The following is a 24,082-nucleotide window of genomic DNA, read 5'->3' on the forward strand; positions in this document are numbered from 1 at the left end:
GTAGCGAAGGAAGAGGGTTATCAGATAACTCAACAGTGTCAGGAACTCTAGAGGTGGATTAAGCCGCTCACCTGAGTCTCCCAATACCAGTACCTTCACCCGATCCAGGGACGCCATCTTGCCACAGCCCGGAGTTAACGCCTGTTCCGGGATGGTAGGCCAACCAGAGCTGGGTATGGAAGAGACAGTCTTCAATTTCATTGGCTAATCGGGGGTGTGACTGTCTTGATCGGAGGCCTCACTGTGCTGATTGGCCGGTACGGTTAAAAGTGGTGGGTGGATTCCAAAGCTGGTCGCAGGAATAAGGAATTGTCTTTGTCGCACTAGTGGCGTGGCTCGTTTAAGCCGGTAGTTGAGGCGCTGAGGGAAGCTGTAGTGGGAGTGTTCGAAGATTCGTTTTGGTAAACCTTGCTCCCTGTTCCTTGTTCTCGATTCCCGCGTCCGGCGTCGCATTTCAGGGTTTCTCCCCCTTTTCTCTCCTTTCTCCTTAGCTACCCGCATCCCCTTAGCTATTCTCTTGACGTGGTCCTCCAAAGAACCATTGACCCCGGAGCGGCCCGTGTGCGACCTCGGGTAGGACGGGCTTGGCTGCGCCGAGTGTGGCCCCAGGACTCACCTGGCACAGTCCGAGGGAATTTAGGGGCTCGGGGGCTCTCAGCGGGGAGGAGTGAACATTACAGAACCGAGCTCAGAACCGAGCTCGTGGAGGGCAGCCGGTTGCAGTTTTTGCGGTGATTATGCCGCTTTATGTACGAAGGTATGGAAAGTGCCATGGAACATGGTAACTGAAAAAAAGCACAGACGTATAGGATCCATGGTTTTCTAGAACCAGAATAGTGGTACGCTGAAATAATCTAATTGGATTCCCACATCCGCTCCTTTCTCCTTTGTTTTACATCCTGTAGCATAACCTTTTAAAACAGCGAATTTCAATCCTGTCACCGCCCGCTTAAAACCATTTGAGGTTAAAGGAGAGGGTTTTCAGTAGTCTTTTTCTACTCTGGAAGCAGCAGTGAAGGAAGTGAATTGGGGGAAGCTGGCAGGGTGGGCATTTTGAACACGTGCTTAGGAGACTTCCTGGAAGTTTTATGAAAGTGCTAGACTAGCTGTGCTGGGTGCTAGAAAGTGGTGAACAAGATAAAGGCCCTGGTCTCAGAGACGGACATGAAGACAGTACAACTCTATTTACTGCAAGAAGTAAAGGGGAAGCGCTGTGTGTGAAAGGGGAACATTTAAGCTACTAGGGGGAATCTGGGAAGGTCTCCCTGAGAAACGTCATTTTATATGTGAAAGATGATTAGGAGAAGGGAGTTGAGCTTAGCTTTGTGGGCAGAATGAACAGTATGTGCAAAGGCCTGGAAGTGGAGAAAGCATGTGTGGCTTATGGAATTGGAATTGAGAGAATGCCAGTGTGGCTGGGGATGAGGCTGACAAGGGTCAACAGTGCAGAGAAGGGATGCATTTCAACTTTGTTTCTCCAACTCTGTGCCTGGCTAAATGTTTGTATGATGAGAATACATTGTTCAAAGACCAAACCAACTTGCCCTTGGGGGTCTGGACTGTGTTAGGGAGGTAGGTGAGGCTGGGAGGTGACTGATGGACTGTGAGGCTAAAAAAGAAGAAACAGGTTGGTGCCGAAAGGTCACACATTCAAAAGTCTCCAGAGGCCAGCCAAGCTCCTTCCCTGTTTAAAACCATCAACTGTTCTTCAGCTTCAGGTTATTGTTTCCCTGTGGGAACATGATCTCACTTTTTTGCTCAGATATTTCCAACTTTCAAGCTTAAAGTTGAAATTTATGTGAAATTGCACGATTTTTCAGTGTTGATGACTAATTCAGAGAATCTTCAAAACGTTCTTTGGGTCAAACAATGTGACAGAAGCTGCCAGTTTGAGACCTCTGACTTAAGTAACATGATAAATCCAAAGAATGAGTAGGAGATTCAGCTTAAGTGGGGAAGTAGAAATGATAGAGGAGAGAACAAAATGTCAGGAAGGATGATTTTAGAATGTAGAGATTTTGCATAAGCTGGAACAGCATGACTTCTTTCCTGAGCCCCAGTTTCATTTGTTCAGCTACCTGCTGGACATCTTCACAGAATATTCTGTGGTATATCCTCAAAGACAAGCATCTAAAAGTGAATGCCTCATTTCTTCCAAACCTGTTCCTCTTTCAGGTGTTAACTCATTTTTCTTAGTAGTAGCGTTCTCTACACTGGCTCAAAGCACATAACTATATGTCATTTAATAATATTAAGTATGTTGTTTAATGGGTGCAGTGTTTCAGTTTTACAAGATGCAAAGAGTTATGGAGATGGGGGGTGGGGATAGTTGTGCCACAGTATGAATATATTTAATACCACTGAACAGTATACTTCAAAATGGTTAATTGCTAAATTTTGTGTTATGTGTATTTTACCACAATAAAAAGTGTTGTCAAACAAACAAACAAACAAACCCAAATAGCTATTTAAAATTTTCCCACTCTGTAACTCATTTCCAATAAATTATCATATTCTTTTAATTTTGTTTTTGTAGTAAGTTTCATTTATCCTGTCCTTTCTTCCTTAGTTTAGGCTTGGTTACCATGGCTCTTAATAGCTTTGCAGTGGCTCCATCTTCAATACTTATGGCCATTTCTCATATTGTTACAAGAGTCACTTTTCTAAATAGAGGGTATCATTATCAATGCCCATATTTAATGGCACTTTTCTGTTTTTAGCCCTGAAAGCAGAACACTTTACATGAATTATCTCAGGTAATCTGTACTTCAAATCTACGAGGAGGGTGCTATCAATCACTTATAGATAAGGAAACTGAGAATTTTCTAACGTCACCGGTAGGAAATGGTGGAGCGGGGATTCTAAACCAAAACTATTGTACTGCAGAGTCCCTCATGTCACTCCCTGCTTAAATCTGTAGGGCCCACTAAGGTGTTTCAGGCAAAGGAGACGGGCAAAATGATAATGTGTATTGGGGGGCATGTAGTAGCCACTCACCAAATTTGTCAGGAACAGTGATCAGAGACTTTGTATGTTGGAACACAGAATAAATAACAGGTTATAACAGAATAAATAAAATAACACTATGCCTAACCTGGCTCTCCCAGACCAGCTGAAACAAAATATCTGGGAATGGGGCCCAGGATGGGTGTTTTTAAATGCTCCCCAGATGATTCTGCTTTACAGCCAGGGTTGAGAACCATTGGTCTAGAATATGGAGCTTATGGAGTGGGAGGTCAGGGAGGGCAATATAACAGTAGGAAATAATACTGGAAAAGTAATTTATTTTGACATTTGTCTGCCATTTTTCGTTTGTTAGATATTTTAGAGGCTGTATGTTATGTTTTGCCAACTGTTGAGCGTGTAAAACAAAGCAAACAAAAAACTGGGGTCAAATTGGAAAGGAGAACAAAATGCACCTGGTAGTATGCTATGATACTACTTTTGTGTTCAACTCAGGTACTTGCTCAGCATCCTTCAGCCTTGGGATGACAGGAATGTTTTAGGACTACAATAGGTTTGGATCTAGGTCCTGCTTTGTCTCTTATATATAGTCATTCCTGCCTGATTATTTACAATCTGAAATACTGTAACTGACTTTCCTTTTATCTTTCCTTTATTACACATAGGGCATTATATTTCCCCCCCAAAATATGTGTATAGATTGGTTGTTTAGGAATACCTTGATAGTATAGTACTGTGGATATAAAGACATTTCTTCTAAAAAAGGTATTAAATCTGATTCTGTTGATAACCACTGATTATAAACAAAAGGTTCAATAGAAACTAATATTAATAAAAGAATGTGATTCTCTATTGAAAGAGTTCAATAGCCTCTTAAAAATTTCCCTATAGTGTGGGGAAATGTTGACATAGTCTGTGTGGATAGCCTGGCTGTCACGTATTGATTTAATGATTAAACCAACATGGGAGCTACCCTTATCAACAAGTGTTTCCTAATACACATATATTGCTTCACATTCTTATTTATTCACCACAATAACCTCACTGAGGTAATTAATATCCTTATTTCTCAGAGAGTAAAATGTGGCTTGAAGTTGTTTTAAGGAATTTGCTCAGGATCACACAGCTACTAAAACTCAGGCTAACTGAATTCTAATGCACAGGCTTTTTAACAGCCATATGAAAATCTAACCCATGCCAGTGTGGGCTTGTAGAAGATAGCCTTATGGGTCATGACGTGAGAACTGGGTACTTCGTCCTGCAAGAAGGGATCCAGTATTTAGAGATATCTTGAGTTGTTTTTGTTTTTGTTTTGTTTTTTTTTTGACTGTTTACTCAACTGATCATCAGATTTAACTTTGCAAGGTTGGTAAAGCTATCTGGATCCAAGTGTTAATTTCTTTCAGATTTATAACAGTAATTTTGTCAAACACCCATCTGGTGATTACTTATGTGTTTATTGGTTTATTGTGATTTTATTGTGAAAGCATGACTATGTAAAACCTCCTAGAATAGATTTTGGTAGGAAAATTTTTCTCAAGAAAAGAAATAAAGACACTTTAAGGATATGCTGATAGATTTTTCAGGGGTTTCCCAGCATTCCCAAAGATTATAGCATTAAGAATAGTGAGGCTTCATTTATCTTTTTTGTTTCTTTTTCTGAAATAAAGTGGGCTTGATATAATACAACATTGCTATTGGTAATAAGTTTCTTTTTAGAATCAAGCACAGTAGATCATGAAAATGACCATTTAAGGAATATGTGAAGCTTTTAAAGTATAATCTGTGTACTGTAAAGGAAAATCTTGTTTTCTGTTAAATGCTTAGGCTTTATAAGTCTTTTTCTTAATTTTTTTTTTTTAACATTTATTTATTTTTGAGACAGCATGAATGGGGGAGGGTCAGAGAGAGAGGGTGACACAGAATCTGAAACAGGCTCCAGGCTGTGAGCTGTCAGCACAGAGCCCGACACAGGGCTCGAACTCAGACCGCGAGATCATGACATGAGCCAAAGTCAGATGCTTAACAGACTGAGCCACCCAGGCACCCCTATAAGTCTTAAAACGATGTCTCAGATACCTTTGTGGCACTTCAAAGGGTGGTAACTACCAGCTCCCTATTGGGTTGATAATTCTAGATTTAAAATGATTACTATGTCCTTCTGATCCCTTTTTTTTTTTTTCCTGAATTTGGTTTATTTAAAGTTGAAGTTTGCTGCTAAAGATGGCAGACCCAGATGTCCTCACCGAGGTTCCTGCAGCATTGAAGAGGCTAGCCAAGTACGTGATCCGGGGGTTTTATGGCATTGAGCATGCTTTGGCCTTGGACATCTTGATCCGGAACCCCTGTGTGAAAGAGGAGGATATGTTGGAGCTGCTCAAGTTTGATCGGAAGCAACTTCGATCAGTTTTGAATAATTTAAAGGGAGATAAGTTCATCAAATGCAGAATGAGGGTAGAGACTGCTGCAGATGGGAAAACCACTCGCCATAACTACTACTTTATTAATTATCGTACTCTTGTTAACGTGGTAAAATATAAATTGGACCACATGAGAAGGAGGATTGAAACTGATGAGAGAGATTCCACCAACCGGGCTTCCTTCAAATGTCCTGTCTGTAGTAGTACTTTTACGGACTTAGAAGCTAATCAGCTCTTTGATCCTATGACAGGTGAGATTTTTTTCCAATTTATGAATATTTCTTTTAAGTAATTTTAAAAAATAAACTATGTATTTCTTAAATTGGTTTATCTAATTTTTTCAAAAAGCTTATTTATTTATTTTGAGAGAGGGAGAGAGAGAATGCATGCAAACTGGGGAAGGGCAGAGAGAGAGGAAGAGAGAGAAATCCAAGCAGGGTCTGTGCTGAGAGTGTGGAGCCCGATGTGGAGCTGGGGCCCTAGGTGGAGCTCAATCCCATGAACTGTGAGATGACCTGAGCTGAAACCAAGAGTCAGATGCTTAACTGATTGAGCCACCAGGCGTCCCTGGTTTAATTTTTGAACCAGTCATGCATATCATTATAAAATTGAACGGATTCGTAAGTCCGTGTATGGTCATTCTTAGTCTTACTTTCTTGTTTGACTGTCATACTACTTTTAGAAGCTTGCCTTTTTCATTCACAAGGAAGTGTCCTCTATCACCCATGGCCCTCCTACCTCTGCTCCCACCCTCAACCCCTTATTTGCAGCTGTAGCCTAATCTGAAGGGTTGGCTTCTCTACCACTTTGAAGCCATTCTGACCTCTTTGACCTCTTCCTTCAACATTTATTTGAATGTCTACTTGTATCAGTCACTGCCAGAAAGTTATAATACAATGTATATAAATGCTTTGTTAGTGGAAGTACAAAGTTCTATTAGGAGTATTTAACTAGGGCCTCTAATCTGCATTTGGGGAAGGCCTCTGGAAGAAGTACTGGCTGAGACCTAAAAGATAAGGGTCAGCCAGATGAAATAAGAGGGGCACCTTTTGCAGGTTTATTAGTGGAAGAGAATTGTCAACATGATCTGTAATTTGCTTCATCTAATTAAATGCTTTAGGTTTTAAGGATTTTTCTTATCAACACAGGATTGTAAAACATGCATTTTCTAAAAACACAATATGCCTAGTGTTAACATCAGGAACTTAAATTTTTTTTTTTTTTTTTTTTATTTATTTTTGGGACAGAGAGAGACAGAGCATGAACGGGGGAGGGGCAGAGAGAGAGGGAGACACAGAATCGGAAACAGGCTCCAGGCTCTGAGCCGTCAGCCCAGAGCCTGACGCGGGGCTCGAACTCACGGACCGCGAGATCGTGACCTGGCTGAAGTCGGACGCTTAACCGACTGCGCCACCCAGGCGCCCCGTGGAACTTAAATTTTTTTTAATGTTTATTTATTTTTGAGAGAGAGAGAGACACCACGACTGGGGGAGAGGCAGAGGGAGATAGGGAGACACAGAATCTGAAACAGGCTCCAGGCTCTGGGCCATCAGCACAGAGCCTGATGTGGAGCTCTAACTCTGAACAGGGAGATCATGACCTGAGCCGAAGTCAGACACTTAACCGACTGAGCCACCCAAGTACCCCAACATCAGAAACTTTAAAGTGCTGGGTTGTATAGTAATTTTGTCTTGTCATTTGTAAACTGGAAAAGAGTCTACAGTTTTGGTAATTATTCGGTGGATTAACTTTGTATTATTTTCTAGAGGCAAAAATCTATAGAGAGAGCCAATGCTGGTAAGTTAGATTGTCCCCTTGTTATGGTAGAATTCAGGAGTATAGGGTACTTTTTAGTTCATAGATCTGCCTTTTAAAAAACTATCTGAAAAATGTAAACTTTCACACATGAAATGTTCTATTGCAAAAAAAAAAAAGATTTATGTATGTTTAATTTTCTAATTTTTGTATATGTTATGTATTGTCTATTTAAGAGAATTTTGCAATTATTTTTTAATGAGAAATAATCCAAATATCAATTAAGATTATTAACCTAAAGAACTAGAAATAGCCGCTGACTTTTCTTATTTGTTGTGAAGCAGTCATTTTAGATGAAAAGTAATTTAAAGAAGTCACATTTGTATTAAATGTTGAATTTGTCAGAGCCTGCTTACCTTGAAAGGGCTTAACTAGGAAGAGATCTTGGTTGTAAGAAAATTTCAACCACCCTGAATATAAGAATTGCTTGAGTGTGCTATAGAGGAATGTTATAAAATGTATCTGGAGCTCTTTCAGAATAGACTAGAAAATTCTCATCATTTTTTCCATTTGCTCTAGCAGATTTCTTAAAGGAGCTCTGGGTTTTGGTTTTGTGATTCTTGGCAGATATTGGTGTTACAGTGGTTGTCTTTGTCACTTTTGACTACAGTAGTAGGTGTAATCCAGTCCCTCAGAGAGGGTAATCTAAAGTAATGTGCTTCTACATTTATTCATATGATACTTATTTAATTTCATGAGACTTTCTAAAGGGAAGTATTTCCACTACTTATAAATCAGTATGTAGGAGATTGATCTATAATGCTCTTTGTATTTCGCTTAAGGTTAGTGTCTGAATGAAACTAGTTGTCAGCAATAGTTGGACTGTGTGGGAGATGGCCTAATATCAAAATATAGTCAAGATTATTTGAATCAAGGATATTGAGTCACTGATCAGACAGCACAGTCAACTTAATTGCCATTTATGTCTCCCTAGTGAAGGTGTCTTAAGGTATCATGATTGAAAATTTGTAGTCATTGGGGAACTTCATTCTGAAAATATACCTGCTTTTTGATTATAATTTGGTTTTTCATGTGGACTTTGCCTTTAAGGAGAGAATGTGCTGATTGGGTGATATTAGGCCCCAGTTTTTGTGTCAGTTCTGGTGTTTTGTTTTTTCACTATTAATGCCTTGACATCATCCCTTGGTTATACATTCCCTTGAGAAATCTTGGTCTCTTTTTCTCTTTGCTCCCTTCCTCTGTTTTATTCATGTCCCACCCCCATTTTAAAGAAGATGGGAAATAAACATTTAGTATGTGTATCAGAGGAGAAGGAGGGAACTTTTTCTATTGTAATATTTATGCTCTCTTTAAATTGATAGAATTATAGTTTTCATTCAAGCCCAGTCTTGTACAAAGCTATTCTATTTCTTCCAGGTTGTTATTGGAGATTGATGATATTTCTGAGTAAATGATGGGGGAATCTGATAGGCATTTGTCTCCATTTCCATCTCAACAATTATTAGGTTGAACTGTGGTTTATATCAGTAATTAGGGGGCATTCAGGAATTAGATTTGAAGCTTTCTAGACTTAATTAGTTCCATGAAAAAAATTTTTAACTCAAGTGTATGGGCAGCTCCCTGCCACTGGACAAAGGATAATGACTCCTAGATGAGCATCCAGAAGTTCTAGGCTCAGGAAATTCTGAATTCAGCAAGAATTGTTTTACCATTGTTTATTCACATAAGCCAGTGATCTTTTTGCTTCAGTTCGTAGCCTTTCCTTACCCCATTTCTCTTTTCCCTAAAGATTCTAGGTTCTTTCCATACTTCCCATTTAGATTTTGCCATTAGTATTCTTGGGTTGAACTCTCCCCAAATGTTTGATGCTTGGTCTGTGTGAGATCTCTGCTCCCAGTTTCTTGTGCAGAGCTCCTAAAACTCTTATAATTTCCTAAGTGATAAGAGCACAAATAGCATCTTTTATTCTAATATTTGGCTTTTGACCCCTGTTTCTGACACAGGGCTCCTGAAACCCATGTGATTTCCTGGGTAATAAGAGTGTCTTTTGTCCTAATGAGGTCACTCTGGGTGGGTCCTGGATGGCTCCTGGATGAGGGCTGGTCACAGACCAAGCTAAGACCAAGCTTGGAATTTTCAGCCCCACCCCCTATTCTCTTGAGAAGGGAGAAGGGCTGAAAATGGAGTTGATGAGTGATCATCCATGCATGAGGAAGCTTCCATAAAAATCTCAGTAGTATGGGATTCAGGGATCTTTCAGGTTAGTGAACATGTGGAGGTGCAGGGAGAGTGATGCACTCCAAGAGGACAGGGAAGCCTGGTACGCTTTGCTAAATAGTTGGCCCTACACATCTTTTCCATCTGGATATTCATCTGTATCCTTTATCATATCCTTTAATAAACTGGTAAACATAAGTAAGTATATCCCTGAATTCTGTGTGCCGCCCTAGCAAATTAACTGAATCCAAGGAGGAGCTTGTTCGTTGGAACTTTCTATCTATAGCTGGTTGGTCAGAAGCACCCATGGTAACTTGGGCTTGTGACTGGCATCTGAAGTTGGGGTGAGGGGACAGTCTTGTAGGACTAAGCCCTCAGCCTGTGGGTTCTGATGCTCTCTCCAGGTAGCCATAACTGAGTTGAATGTTAGGACATCCAGCTGGTGTCACAGGGAATTACTTGGGGTAAAACCTCCACACATTTGGGGACCAGAAGTGTCAGAAGTGAAGTGTTGTGTGTGACTAGTAAAGGAGACACACAGGGAAGAAATACACAGTAGGGAAGAACTGGGCTTCTTGCTACATGGAAAGAAAAAAGGCTAAGGTTTTTCCATTACAGTATGTATAGATACTTTATTTCATTAAAATGGAATGGCTTAGCCTTTGCCCATTAGTCTCTGGTTTCAGAAGCTTAATCAGGCAAAACCAGCTCTTTTAGTGAAATATGGGAATTTTATGTAATCAAAACAAAGACCATATGACATGAAATCCCTCAAATCAGCAAAATAGCATCTTTTAGATTTAGCAAGCTTTCTGGCCATGTAGGTAGATTTAGTATTTTTATTTCTACTTTAGTAGTCTCAACCATGGGTGATTTAGCTAATGGCAATTTTTTTTAAAGTGTATTTATTTTAAGAGAGAGAGGGTACTTGCTCACGCACAGTGGAGGGGCAGAGAGTGAGGGAGAGAGAGAATCCCAAGCAGGCTCTGCACCTGTCAGTGCAGAGCCTGTTGTAGGGCTACATCTCACAAACCGTGAGATCACGACCTGAGCCAAAAATCAAGAGTCATACGCGTAACCAACTGTGCCACCCAGGCACCTCAGTTAATGGCCCTTCTAAGTTAAAGTCAGCAACAAACTTCCCCAAAAGGAAGGGGAAGATTGTATTCTCCTTTAAGATTCAATGATATGGAAGTAGTTTTATATTTTTCATTTAAAAATTAATGCAGCCATAATGCCAGAGAAAATTTTGAAGAGAAAAAAAATTACCCGCAAACCACTATCCTTTTGCATATGACCTATAATTATAATGGTAACCAAGAATAGTTTGTAATCTCTTGGTTCCTTAATGTACCAAACTCTCCTGTTTCTATCTAATGTTCAAAATATGCTTTACTAGGTGTGATTTTCTTCCCCCCTCATTTCCTTTCCACCCCTTTTGGGCACTTTGTTTTTATCTATATTTTGTTAATATAGATATGATGCTTTGAACACTTTTATGTATATGGCATTTTAATGTTTAAGTTTTTCCTTGAGAAGAATTCTCAGTAGTGGGAATAGTGAGTGAAAGAATATAGTTTTTATACTTCTTTTTAAAACATTTTTTTAATGTTTATTTTTGAGAGAGAGAGCAGGGAGGGGCAGAGAGAGAGGGAGACACAAAATCTGAAGCAGGCTCCAGACTCTGACTCTCAGCACGGAGCCCAATGTGGGACTCGAACCCACTAACCGTGAGATCATGCATGACCTGAGCAGAAATCAAGAGGCAAATGCTTAACTGACTAAGCCACCCAGGCTCCCCTAGTTTTTGTATTTCTTTAAAGGCATATGTGGCACTGTAGTTTTGTCGGGGATCAGTAGGAGGTAAATTAAAAACAAAATTTTTTAATGTTTATTTATTTTTGGGAGAGAGAGAGAGAGAGAGAGGGCACGCACAAGCAGGGGAAGGGCAGACAGAGAGAGAGAGAGAGAGAGGCAGAGGGTCCAAAGCGGGCTCTGTGCAATGGCAGACACCTTGATACAGGGCTTGAACTAATGAACTGAGAGATCATGGCCTGAGCTGAAGTTGGATGCTTAACCGACTGAGCCACCTAGGCGCCCCAAGGAGATAAATTAAGTGTTTGAATTAGAAATAGTTTGGAAGCCCCTATTACTGAATTTACCTAGAGACTGAGAATCACATTTTATTTATTTATTTTTTTATTATTAAAAAAAAATTTTTTTTTACATTTATTTATTTTTGAGAGGTCACAAGTGGGGAAGGGCAGAGAGAGAAGGAGACACAGAATCCGAAGCATGCTGCAGGCTCTGAGCTGTCAGCACAAGAACCCAATGTGGGGCTCGAACTCACGGACTGTGAGATCATGACCTGAGCCGAAGTTGGACGCTCAACCAACTGAGCCACCCAGGCACCCCGAGAATCACATTTTAAATAAACTTTTGAATAAATTAAAAAAAGAATCTTATAACTATGTATATAATATGTTTTTAGAAATAGGAATTTAGAGATTAATTTTTCTGGCTCAACTCATCTAATGATGTGTGTGTGGGTACACTTACACATGCTTGTGCTGTACTCTAGGGTTTGGAGGATCTTACCAAGTAATAAATCTGGGGCTGTATAGATTTCTAGGATGTTGTAGGTTGAGTATCAGGAAAGAATATTCAGCTTGTTTTGTGTGGCTCCATGAAAATAGAGATACATTAGTATTAATAGTGTTAGAAGAGATGGATTAGTGTTAAAGGAGTCTTTAATAACTAACTGTAAAAGAAAATAAGTGGTAAATAACTCTTAAAAACAGCTACAATGTTCCACTGTCTCTGGTCACTTGGAATATCAAGTAAACTCCATATCTGCTTGGGATCTTCATACATAAATTTGGGGTTAAATCGTGAGTCCTTTCTTGCCTTGTGACTGCAGGTAAAGCTTTTTGGTTTATAAGCAGATCAGTTTCTTGATCCCCATATCATTAAAATTCCTCAATTTCCTTAACCAATATTTTTCAACTGTTAGGGTCCTGTATTTGTGAGACTCCTTAAGACTTGTTAATGATGTTTATATTCATACAGCAGGCTACTTTTTCCTGTCCTTACTTCTTTCTACTTAGGACAGGAGATGTCTTATAAGCAGTATTTTCAATTCCTGAAATGCTAATAACACAACCACACACACACACAAATATTTCTAGGATTATTTGACTCATTTGCTGATTTGGAATCTTGCCCAGGACAGTTTCATTAGAAAAGCATACTGGAAAACTCAGAAGTGTGGATTTGTTTTGGGTAAGGGGAGGCGATTATTAAGTTAAAAAATAAAAGCAATTTACAGAAAGTTACAAAAGATAGTAAAGAAACAAGTGTCTTCTCTCTTTTACCCTTCTCACCTCTTCAAAACCTTTAGGTCTGATTAAAAAAAAAATTATGTTGCTTTGATCATGAGGATTTGAGGGCTTTTTTCTTAAATAAAACTTTTGGTGAGTTGTATCCTTTTTGTATTTTGATGCTGATTATATGCAAGCTAATTTGTGAAAAGTTGCACTTTAGTTTGATGCTGGCATATAATATCCTATTGATTATGGTCTTTCAAAGAATTGTATCAAAACCACAGATTTTTTTGCCTGCTCACTGCATGTTGAGATGGATTCGATTTAAGCCTAATTTAGATAATTTATTGCAGACTTTAGTATTTATGTAAGTACTATACTTCAATTTGCTGTTTTCCCTCCCAGGCATAGTATATTTTTTCCCCTTCATAGTGAGTTCCAGAATCTGAGAATATTGTATGATTATACCAAATCTACAAGTGCCCATTTATGGAAGGACAGAAGCCAGTTTCATTGATAAGTTGAGTTATAGAGTGTGGGGTTTTACTAGATACATCACAAATATGTTTGAATTTTTCTTCTGAATTAAAAAATTTGTTAAAATTGCTTTTTTTTCTTCTGCATGCAAAGCAGTGAGTATTTTACAGCGTTAATACATGTTCTGCAGTGAATTGTTAAAGGATAGTTTTTTAAGTACCTTTTTATTAAAGGTCAAATAATTATAGGAAATATATAACTATGTTCTTGTTATGTCTGTTGCTATTTTATAATAGCAGTTCCTTTTTCCATACATTTCCCCTTGCCCAATTAAACTGAAGAAATTTGCTTTATGAAATAAAGTTTAGAAATTAGAATAAAAGGTGATTTTTGAGACTAGCATTTTAATGCATTTGCCTCTGAATATTTTGAGTTATAAAAGTTATAACAAAGGACTTGATGCTTTCAAAGAATAACCCAAGAGTGCGTGACTTTTGCATATTAGTTAAGAGGGAGTTGAGTGTTTTGGAGGATTAAAAATAACATTTGTTTCCTTCTAAAAATACATAACTAATATGTTAATGTAAACATATTAAGGATCCAAATAGTAGAAAAATATGTCAAATAAAATGGCACATCTAGGTTTTCCACTCTGTGCGCTTCCACTCAACCCAGTCCCCACTCACACCACCTTTCATTGTGTTAACAACTTGTTTTGTGGTTACCCTTCCAGTTCTCCCTCACACCCCAACCCCACCTGACTGCCTCAACCCCTTTTGAAATGTAAGAAAGCAAAGTGATTCTTTTTTTTTTTTAAGTGATTAAGTATGTTGTTGTTTTAACAGCTTATGGTTAATAAATATTGGTCAACTTCTGATAGTATTGTCAGGGTTTTTTAAGATACTTATTACATTGGGTCCTTTTGCAAAATTAGTGTGTTCAGTTGCCATGTCATTTTCATAAGTTTTGTTTAGTTTCTTTAAGCAATGGCTATAAAACAGTGAAATGACAATGTTTTAGGATTCCAGAGTCTTGAGTTCTAGTCTTGGGTTATGTTAGTAATTATTAGCTTGGGTGAATCCTATAATCATTCTAGGCCTTTTTTTTTAACATGTGGAAAATGGTAAGTTCAGTCTTTTCTATACCATATATGGTTGAGAAACCTCTCAACTCTAATTTCAGAGCACCCTTTGGTTTGGAGAATAGTTGATATTTAAAACGAATTTTTTTTTAATGTTTATTTATTTTTGAGAGAGAGAGACAGACAGAACGCACGTTGGGGAGGGGCAGAGAGAGAGGGAGACACAGAATCCGAAGCAGGCTCCAGGCTCCGAGCTGTCAGCACAGAGCCTGACATGGGGACTCGAACTCACGAACCGTGAGTTCATGACCTGAACCTAAGTTGGGCGTTCCACTGACTGAGCCACCCAGGTGCCCCGAATAGTTGATATTTTAAAGTATATAGAGGCTAGGGTTTTATCATTTCTTTTAGAGGATAATGTTGGTCACTTTGGGTTAATTTGAAAGCCCTTGGTTAAGAATTGAAACTATTGGTTATAGTAGTGTTCATGTAGAAAATATGCTTTGTTTATGCTATCTTCAGAAACACTTTATGGCATAATGGAGAATAATATTTACATTTTTTGTCAGTTTTATTTTCCCAAGCTTCCAGTTCACTCCCTTTCCCCATGCATACTTAATCCATAAAATATTCAGTGGGAAGGGAAACTGCCCAAATATGCTTCCTAAGGTATATGGTGGTTGGACTCTTACATTGTGGTAGAATTAATCCCATATGTTAGTGATATGTCTTGAAGTTTTGTAGTTTCCTCTTTATCTCACTAGTTACTTGGTGTTAACATGGAACTGTTAATTGCCCCTTATTTTATTTTGTTTTTTCCTGGAAGTTTTTTGAGTGAGAAAGGAGTTTATTTAGTTTTTTCACAGGATTGTCCAGAAAAGTTATCTTAGCCATTATCTCTTGCTTAGATTTCGCACCATTCTTAGTCTTCTTGCTTTCATTCTTGCTGCCCATTTGGACTGATTGTCATAGTAGTCAGCGACCCTTCTTAAAAAGCATATTAGACTCTATCACTCTTCTGTTCACAACCCTCCAAAGGCTTCTCCCCTCATTCAGAAAAGTCACAGTCCTTAACACAACTTACTTGCCTTTTTCATGCTATTTTCTCTTGCCAAATATCTGCATGACTGGCTGGCTCCATTACATGTTTCAAACCTCATCTCACTTGCTGTATCAGAGGGGCCTTCCTCAAGTTTCATATGTAATAGAGCATACCCCTTTCCATTGCCCTCCTTTATCTTTATCCTCTTTTCTTGCTTTTTCTTTATTATACTTATCAACACCTCATGTTATTTATTATTTTTTTTGTCTTGACTAATTCCTCACTAGAATGTGAGCTCTACAAAAGCAGCTTCCTAGACTTAGGAAGGCCAAAAGGTAGGAAATCTTTCGGACATCAGTCCCACTGTGCTGGGGTGAGGGCTGTGTTGTGAGGGCTGTGCACAGCAGATACCTACCTGATTTCTGTTTCCTTGGCTAGTCTTGAGGATTTGCAACATGACTTGCAACATGACTAGCCCCTTGAGGGCTGCAACATGACTCCTGCTTCAGTACTGCAGCACCTGTGCTATATCAAAACAATTGGACTTCAAAAAAAATTTTTAATAGAAAAATGGCTGAATAATATTCCAGTTGCAATTAATACTATGGCAAATCTTTGACAGTAAATTCTGGGCATTAAACTGATGATGTATACCAGAATGAAGAAGGAAAAAACATAATCCTAAATAATGTCTAATTGTTTAGGGAGTTGACTCATATCTTCTGCCCTTTTCCTCAATTATGATACATTTCCAAAACATTTTCTTTTTTTCAGACTAAGGAAGATAAACATTTTTTTCACTTTGGTTTTATTTGTATTTACTGTACCCTTAGTTGAATACTCACATAATTAAAATAAGTATGATGTTTGCTAAAATGAGTAATGTGTTGGAAGCAGTTAAGTGGAAGACGTTGGCCAGCATAATAAATTTTCTCCTGTGTTGAGCAAAAGAAAAACGTTGTTTGAATTTTGTTGAACTTTATTGTTTGTTTGTTTTTTTTCTTTTTGTTCCCAGCCCTTCTCTCCCCTCCCTAACCCTTTCCCCTGCCCTCAATTCATATTTGTTTTTACATTTTGTTATTTTGGGAGAAAGTTAAAATGATATAAACCACTTCTTTCCCTTCTTCCTCCTCCTCCCTCTCATGCCCAGTTAGGTCTCCATTTCTTTTCTCATTTTGGGGTGATAACTTCATTAGAAGAGCCCTGAGTCATAGAATTGAGTCATTCATGTACTACAAAATAGACGACCCTAAAATATAGTTTTGAAATATCTATTTGTAAAAGACCTTTTTCCTCCCTACTTTTGATTCCTATTAGTTATCTACAACTGGATGTGTTTTGATTCTTTGGTGAAGCTGATGCATTAAGACTCAGCTGAGTAGGGGCACCTGGGTGGTTCAGTCTGGCTAAGTGTCTGACTTCAGCTCTGGTCATGATCTCACTGCTCGTGAGTTCAAGCCCCGAATGGGGCTCTGGGCTCTAATTCTGTGTCTAGGGCTGTCTCTGCCCACCCCTGCTCGCGCTCTGTCTCTCTCAAAAATAAACATTAAAAAAAAGAAAAAAGAAGAAGAAAAAAGACTCAGCTGAGTAAGTGCTTAGTATGTGATAGGCACTTAATGTTTGTTAAATAAATTATTTGTTACAAATCTTCTCTCCTTCTGTTTTGTATTTTAAGAAATTAGAGCCTATGTATGTACCTGGAGGAAGTTTGCTAAATTGTAGCCAGCGGGGATAATAGAAGGTAGGGAAAGGGACACGTAATTCAGGATGGTGAAGTACATTTAGTTTTTTGAGTCAGAGATTTATATTTGAATCCAAGCTGAGTGATTTTTATTTTTAAGTTATGACCTGGTAAACTTGAGACTCTGAGTCTTTATTCCCTCATATGTTCTATTTGGATAATACTATTGTCACAGACTTGGCTGTGATGAACACATGGGAATATTTGTGAATAGTTGTCTTTGTTCTTTTGTGGTTTCCAAGAGTAGATGATCAAATGTGTTATCACTGAACTCTTATTTTTCTCCTAATCCCATCATTTATCATGCTTTGCCTAAGAGTCTTTGAGGACTCATTTCACCCTCTTGCCACATTCTTAAATCTTGCTTGCATGTTCCCTCTTATGTAGCTTGGTTTGCTGTTGCCAATTTTTGCCTTGGTCTTGAAAGGAAAGGTGGTGCAGAGCTCTGAGTTTCAACTTGTTTCTTCTCTCACGCTTAAGTAGTACCTTCTGTGCACACTACATAGTGCAGAGTGGTCCAGTTACAAGAAGAGTTGGGTATTTACCATATTGATTATTTAACAGCAGCTCTCCACCAGGAGTATGTGTTAAAATTCCTTGTGGAACTCTTAAAATTTATATTCCCGAGCACACTCCAGACCTATTGAGTCAGGATCTCTTGGCAGAGCCTGGGTATTATTTGAAAATAATTATTATTTAAAAATAATTTTTATGTTAACAGTTAAGAACTGGCTGCTTGTTGGAAGACCATCTCAAGCCACTAAGACAGATCAATATTTATAAATGTTAGTTTTGACGATCTCATGTTCTTTCCCAAAATCTTTTGATCACTTTCCTATTACTCAAGAATAAAGTCATAATGAAGCTTGACGTTTAAGATTCACTATGACCACCCTAGTTTATCTTGTTAATTCTGTTTTTTACCATTCTTCTTATTACCTCTATTCCTAACTATACTGAAACTACAGTTAAGTATTATTTTCAACTACCTGATTCTCTTATGATCTAGAATGTCCTGTTCTCCTCCCCTTCCCTTGATCTCTGTAACAATTGCTTTTCTTGTAAATTCTACCTTAAACGGTCCACCTTCCATTGTGCTCTCAGCTAGAAGTCATAGTTCTTTGAACTCCCGGACACTTAATGTGCTTTATTTTCACACTGATCCCAGATGTTTATCTCCAGATATCTTTCATCTCTACTAAACTTTAAGCTTCTTGAGGGTAGATTTTGTGTCAATGTGTGTTTACCACCACCCACTCAGAAATACCCTTCTACTAAGTGTACTAAGTAACCCCCCACGAACCTCCTCCACTGCCGCCTCTGATTTTTGGAAAGTTGATTTGCATTTTTTAATGTGTCCTGAAATTTATAAAAATGCTGCTGGTATGTTAAAGTAGTCTTAAGTCTTTTCCCATAAAATACAGAATTTCTTATTTTTCTTCTTGGATGCCAGACCTGGCTTTTGACAGGCTGGTTCTTGTTTACAACTGTGTTTTTGTGGTAAACATAGGACTCAAGATGTCAGGCCAACTCTTCCTCTTGTAATGTTTTCAGACATGATAATTGTTGGGAAACAGTACTTCATGATTTTGTCACGATATGCATGTCTTCCAAGCAGAGGTACCAACCGCCTTTTTTTGGGACTATCTTTTCCATGGATGTTTATATAGTGAGCAGCCTTGGAATATATATTGCTTCTCTCCTTAGCAAGGGTAAGTTTGCTTATTGTTCAGAATAATAAAAATAGAGTCTTTCTCCACACCATGCTTTCTTAGTGTCCAAGATAATAAATATAGCATCACCCTCTAGAGCAGAGGACAGGCATGTTTTTGCCCAATATAAAATAGTTCAGGAACTTCCGAGTCTCCTGTAACATAACCCACTGCCTGTACAGTTGTCACCTGGCCCTCTTTGCGTCACCCAGTGGGAATTGGGGCTCAGGGAATTGGCACAAAAGCTGACACTGGCTATTGCTATTGCCATGAGTAATAAAGTTCTTTGTTTCTGACCTAGAAGTCTTATGTCTTTCTCCAGCATCCATGAAACCACAGGGTAACTTGGTAGCTTACAAGTAGGGTAAAAATCTCAGATCTTCCACAGTTCTCGACAGTAATATAAAAGTCACTCTTTTCAGAACTGCAAAATAGCCCTGCTGTAAATAACTCTTGTTAAATCTTGGTTTCAATTAAGCCTGGCTCTGGAAACTTACCTGGATGAGGCTAGAATTCCTTATGGCTACATACTATCTTCTCTTTCCCCCCATTTAGGGGGGTTAAAAGACTGTTATTCTGAAATTATATTCTATAACCGTAATCTTTTTTTCTTTCTCTTTTCCCCAAATAAAAGCATTGCTATTTTATATGGAGGAGCTACACTGACAAGCGTGTTGATTTGTTTACTTAAAGCTGAAGTTTGGAATATATATGCTGTCTTCAAAAGAAATGGGATATTTGTGAGGATTTTTTTAAAAACTGGTTGTAACATGATAATTTTAATGATAAATAATCTAATAAACTAGATAAATAATATGTGTTGGATGGTGACAAATGTTAAGGGGGAAAAAAGGATAGGGCATGGGGCGCCTGGGTGGCTCAGTTGGTTAAGCATCCGACTTCAGCTCAGGTCATGATCTTGTGGTTTGTGAGTTTGAGCCCTGCATCGGGCTCTGGGCTGACAGCTCAGAGCCTGGAGCCTGCTTCGGATTCTGTGTTTCCCTCTCTCTCTGCCCCTCCCTCTCTCTCTCTCTCTCTCTCTCTCTCTCTCAAAAATAAACATTAAAAAGAGAAAAACAATAAAAAAAAAAAAAAGGATAGGGCAGTGGTGAAATGTTAGATACAGTTGGCTAAGGAAGGCCTCACTGAGGTGACGTTTAAGTAAAGAACTGAAGTTAAGTTAGGAGACTAGCCATTTGACTATGTGGAGGGAAAACATTCCCAGCAGAGTAAACAAAGTGTCTGGTGCAAGACATTGAGGAGGCTGGGTAGTGATGCTTTGAAGACATACATTGAGAGGATTTATAGTGTTCCCATTTGTCTTAAATGTCTTTCTGCGCCACCAGAGCACTTGCTTTTAGGTTTATCTGTTAGGTACTTCTTGACTTATGGAAGGGGATTTTTTCCTTTAAAAGTATTTTTGAAAGCTACTGCATTAGATAATTTTTCTGCAGTATTCTCTAGTTCTCAGTGGTGGTCTCTGTAAGTGCCAGTCTTTCAACAGTGATGGAAGTCCTACTTCAGTGTGTTTTTTCCCCTTAACTTTTGTTTTAAATGTTTATTTATTTTTGAGAGAGACAGAGTGTGAGCGGAGGAGGGGCAGAGAGAGAGGGAGACAACAGAATCCAAAGCAGGCTCCAGGCTCTGAGCTGTCAGCACAGACCCCAATGTGGGGCTTGAACTCACAGACTGCAAGATCATGACCTGAGCTGAAGTGGGGCACCCAACCAACTGAGCCACCCAGGTGCCCTGAGTGTGGTTTTCTTTTTTTTTTTAATTCAAGAATTTGAGAGCTGATTTTAGACCTCACTTAAATGATTTTTCACTTTCACATAGTTTATATTTATATTTCCGTTGAAGAGAAGAGGCTGAGGCAGCCAGGAATAGTCAGAGAATAAGAGAGCATACCAACTAAAACCTCTCTAGCTAAGGTTACTCATTATCCTTTGTTACTAAATGTAAAAGCTGGTTTTCTATTCTTGTTGATCTTGAAAAATTAACACCATACCATTTCCTCCTTGAAACACTGTCCTGTCCCTCTGGTTGTACCATTTGTCTCAAGGCTTCTTCTTTCCTTGGGTTTATACCTTGACTTTCTATGCTGCTCCCTGCTATTACCCTTTTTGGCTACTCAGGTCTGCTTAATGGCTTTAGTTACCTCCACGTTGTTGATTCTCCTGTCAGAATTTCCAACTCCCATTCTTGAGCTCTAAGCAGTTATTATAAGTTGGCTTCTAACATATCCATTTTGGTGGCCATTGGTATATATGGATTCAGATATAAAAAGCAACTTTTAATCTTTTCCCTACAAAGCAAAAAAAAACCTGTTCTTTCTCTCTTTCTTTAATTGGTAAATAGTATCCTTGTCTAGTTACTTAAGCTAGAGTCTTTATTCTGGTGTCCATTAGTCAAAGACCATCAGGTGCACACCCATAGGTAAACAAAGTTGGGTTTATTGATGCTTTCTGTAGCAAGGGAACCCATACATCATGAGGAACCTTGGGGTGTCTCAGTAAGACCAAGCTGGACAGACCTAGAGAATTTGGGTTTTTGTTAGGTAATTTGGGGAGGATTAGGGAAATGGTGGGGGTTTGCTTTGCTTTGGGTGCTGTTAAAGAGTAGGGATAATTCTCCTGTGATTGGGTGTCTTAAGAAATCTTTTCTAGGAGAAGAGGACAGGGTGAAGCTAGAAGTGTAATTGGTAAAGAAGCATTCATTCATGTTAGTGGGATTTTTTTATGGTTGTACAGAGACCTTGCTTTTGTCTGTACTCAGACAGACTCAGACTCAGACAGGCTTGGTTTTGCCTCACTCCCATCATGGACACAGAAGACCTTGTCTGATGTTGGTGATCTGTGAGATTCTGTTTGACAGAAAAATATCACAGCCTAGCTATGAGTGCTAGGCCACGTCCCAGCTGTGAGGAGCTGCTTTTGTTTCTCTTTCTCATTTATTTGGAATAGATGTAAAAGATCGGGTACCATTTTGGCAGTAGGAAGATGGATGAAGAGTATTTTAGACAGGGTATGTGAACAAAGAATTTACATGATATTGGCTGTTTGTGTGTGAGGAGCAGCAAAGAAACTTATTCTACTTGAAATATGTCAGTAGGATCTAGTGTTATGTTGAGGCAGAGATGCCTAGTTTACTTATTCCTTACCAGGAAAAGAGGGGTTGGAGGGGGTTATGTATCAATCACATACAGAGCTTTTTAAAACTAAATGTTTGTGTACTTACTGTGCACCAGGCACTAAGGACATAGGTGATCTCTCTTAATCCCTCAAGTAAATTGGGTTAGAAATGAAGGATGCATATCTCTGGCTTTGGGAATAAGAACCAAACTGGAGATCCAAGTGGGATTAGTGGTGTGGACTGTTATGTAGTGTAAGAGTGTAAGTTTCAGCATAATAGTTTGGGTTTGAATCCTGCCTCCTACACACAATTAGTAGTTGTCTGATCTTGAGCGAGTTACTTAACGCCTTAGAATCTCTGAATTTTAGATTTAAATGGGCAATAATTACACTAGCCTTACAGTGTTGGCAATAATTTAGTAAGTACAAGGTATATACAACAGCTGCTGTAACTACTTTTATTGGCTGTGTGACTTCAGACCAGTTGCAAAACTCCTCAGAACCTCAGTTCTGATATCACTTTAGAGAATTAGTATAAGATCAAAAAGTGTACACGAAGCATTTTATATACAGAAAGCACTATACAAATAAAATAAATATTAATGTCTAGGATATCATCTCTCAAGTGTTTGAATTTACTTGGCAGGTCAAGGACTGTGGTTGGGGTTTGATGTTTTGGGGTCAAATTATACAGGGTTTGAGTATTAGGATGAGAAATTTAGATTGGATGCTGTGGACTTTAGAAATTCAGACACTGGATAGACTTTAAGAAGAGCAGGGGGATGAGAGGACAAAAGTGGTGGCATAGGACAAAAGTTCTTGGAGTTGGGAGAGCCAAGAACGTGGAGGTGGGGGTGGGGGGGCCAAAGACCAGATCAAGGCAGCTATTTCAGGCTGAGTAGTGGGGGCCTAGATTAGTGAAATGACAGCAGAAATGAAAAATCTGAGATGTTCTAAGGAATTCTAAGGAATTACTACTAATTTAGTTACAAGTTCAATGTGAGGGATATAGAAATAAGAAAAATAAAGACTTCTCGAACTTTAATTTGGAAAGGGATAAGTTAAATTTGTTAGATATAAATGGTTAGTAAGTTTGAAGAAATAGCCTCTGACAATGTACAGAATGCCTAGAGACTTGGCTTTAGATATTTACCTGGCTTTCCTCATAATGCAGGCCCCAATTTGTAATGTGCAAAAGGAAGGCTGTTGGAGAAGCGTGCAGGTTTCAGTGGTCAGTTGTAAAGATTTTGGTTTTAAGTTAAAATAAGTGTAAACATGTTAGAAATATGATTAAAAACTTTGCTGTGCTGCATTTAAAGGTGAAATTACTTTAAAATGGATTTTAAAAATATAGATGGAAAGATACATGATAAATGTTGATTGTAGAATCTCAGTGGGCACGAGGATGTTCACTATAAAATTCTTTCAACTTCTCTGTATTTGAAGGTTTTAATAATAACATGCTAGAGGGGGATGGAGGTATAAACTGTTTGCTAAAGGCTAGTCTTGAGAATTTATCTTGCCTGACCTGAGACTTTTGTTTTCTCTGTAGGAACTTTCCGCTGTACTTTTTGCCATACAGAGGTAGAAGAAGATGAATCAGCAATGCCCAAAAAAGATGCACGCACACTTTTGGCAAGATTTAATGAACAAATTGAGCCCATTTATGCTTTGCTTCGGGAAACAGAGGATGTGAACTTAGCCTATGAAATACTTGAGCCAGAACCCACAGAAATACCAGCCTTAAAACAAAGGTGAGTGAATGTAGGCCCTGTGCTCTTATGAAGAACACTTATAAGTTTGCCCTTGTTTTAACCACCTGTACTTTGGGGAGCAGAAGTGAGTAAGTAATCTACCCAGGAGACTAAAGACGCATTAAGACGCGTTAACATAGATTCTCAGCTCTACCACATTTGTCTTATTGTGACCGTGATGAAAGTTGTTTGTACTGAATGCAGAGCAGTGTGGGCCTTAGGCAAAATCTTTAAATAGTCAAGTTTGACTTCAGCTATTCACTCGGCTTTGACCTGCTGCAACTCAGCCAGTTGTTAGCTAATCCTAAATTGGTGGTGCCTCTTGGGGATATTTGAATTTTCCTAGCCAAGTTCTGAAGGATGAAGTTCTTTAAAGAATACAGCATTTGTTTTTTCTTTTCTTTTTCTTTTTTTTTTTAAACTTTTTAAAATATTTATTTATTT

The 24,082-nt window shown here is 38.6% G+C and overlaps 2 protein-coding genes across 4 annotated transcripts in view; one reads left to right on the top strand and one right to left on the bottom strand.

Annotated features, from left to right (window-relative positions):
* Positions 1-277, bottom strand: part of RABL3 (RAB, member of RAS oncogene family like 3) — a 35,707-nt gene extending 35,430 nt beyond the window's left edge. For both annotated transcript variants that reach the window (XM_049628239.1, XM_049628238.1), the window contains exon 1: positions 72-277. In XM_049628239.1, coding sequence (XP_049484196.1) covers positions 72-201 — 130 coding nt within the window. In that variant the 5' untranslated portion in view covers positions 202-277. The remainder of the gene's footprint in view (positions 1-71) is intronic.
* Positions 278-303: 26 nt separating this feature from the next.
* GTF2E1 (general transcription factor IIE subunit 1) overlaps positions 304-24,082 on the top strand; it is a 36,003-nt gene continuing 12,224 nt past the window's right edge. For both annotated transcript variants that reach the window (XR_007457274.1, XM_049628237.1), the window contains exons 1-3: positions 304-401; positions 5,169-5,635; positions 23,437-23,638. Coding sequence is in view for 1 of the 2 variants with exons in the window: in XM_049628237.1 (XP_049484194.1) it covers positions 5,188-5,635; positions 23,437-23,638 (650 nt within the window). In the remaining variant the exon portion in view is untranslated. The remainder of the gene's footprint in view (positions 402-5,168; positions 5,636-23,436; positions 23,639-24,082) is intronic.

The sequence above is a fragment of the Panthera uncia genome, chromosome C2 (assembly GCF_023721935.1).
Source record: "Panthera uncia isolate 11264 chromosome C2, Puncia_PCG_1.0, whole genome shotgun sequence".
Lineage (NCBI taxonomy): Eukaryota > Metazoa > Chordata > Mammalia > Carnivora > Felidae > Panthera > Panthera uncia.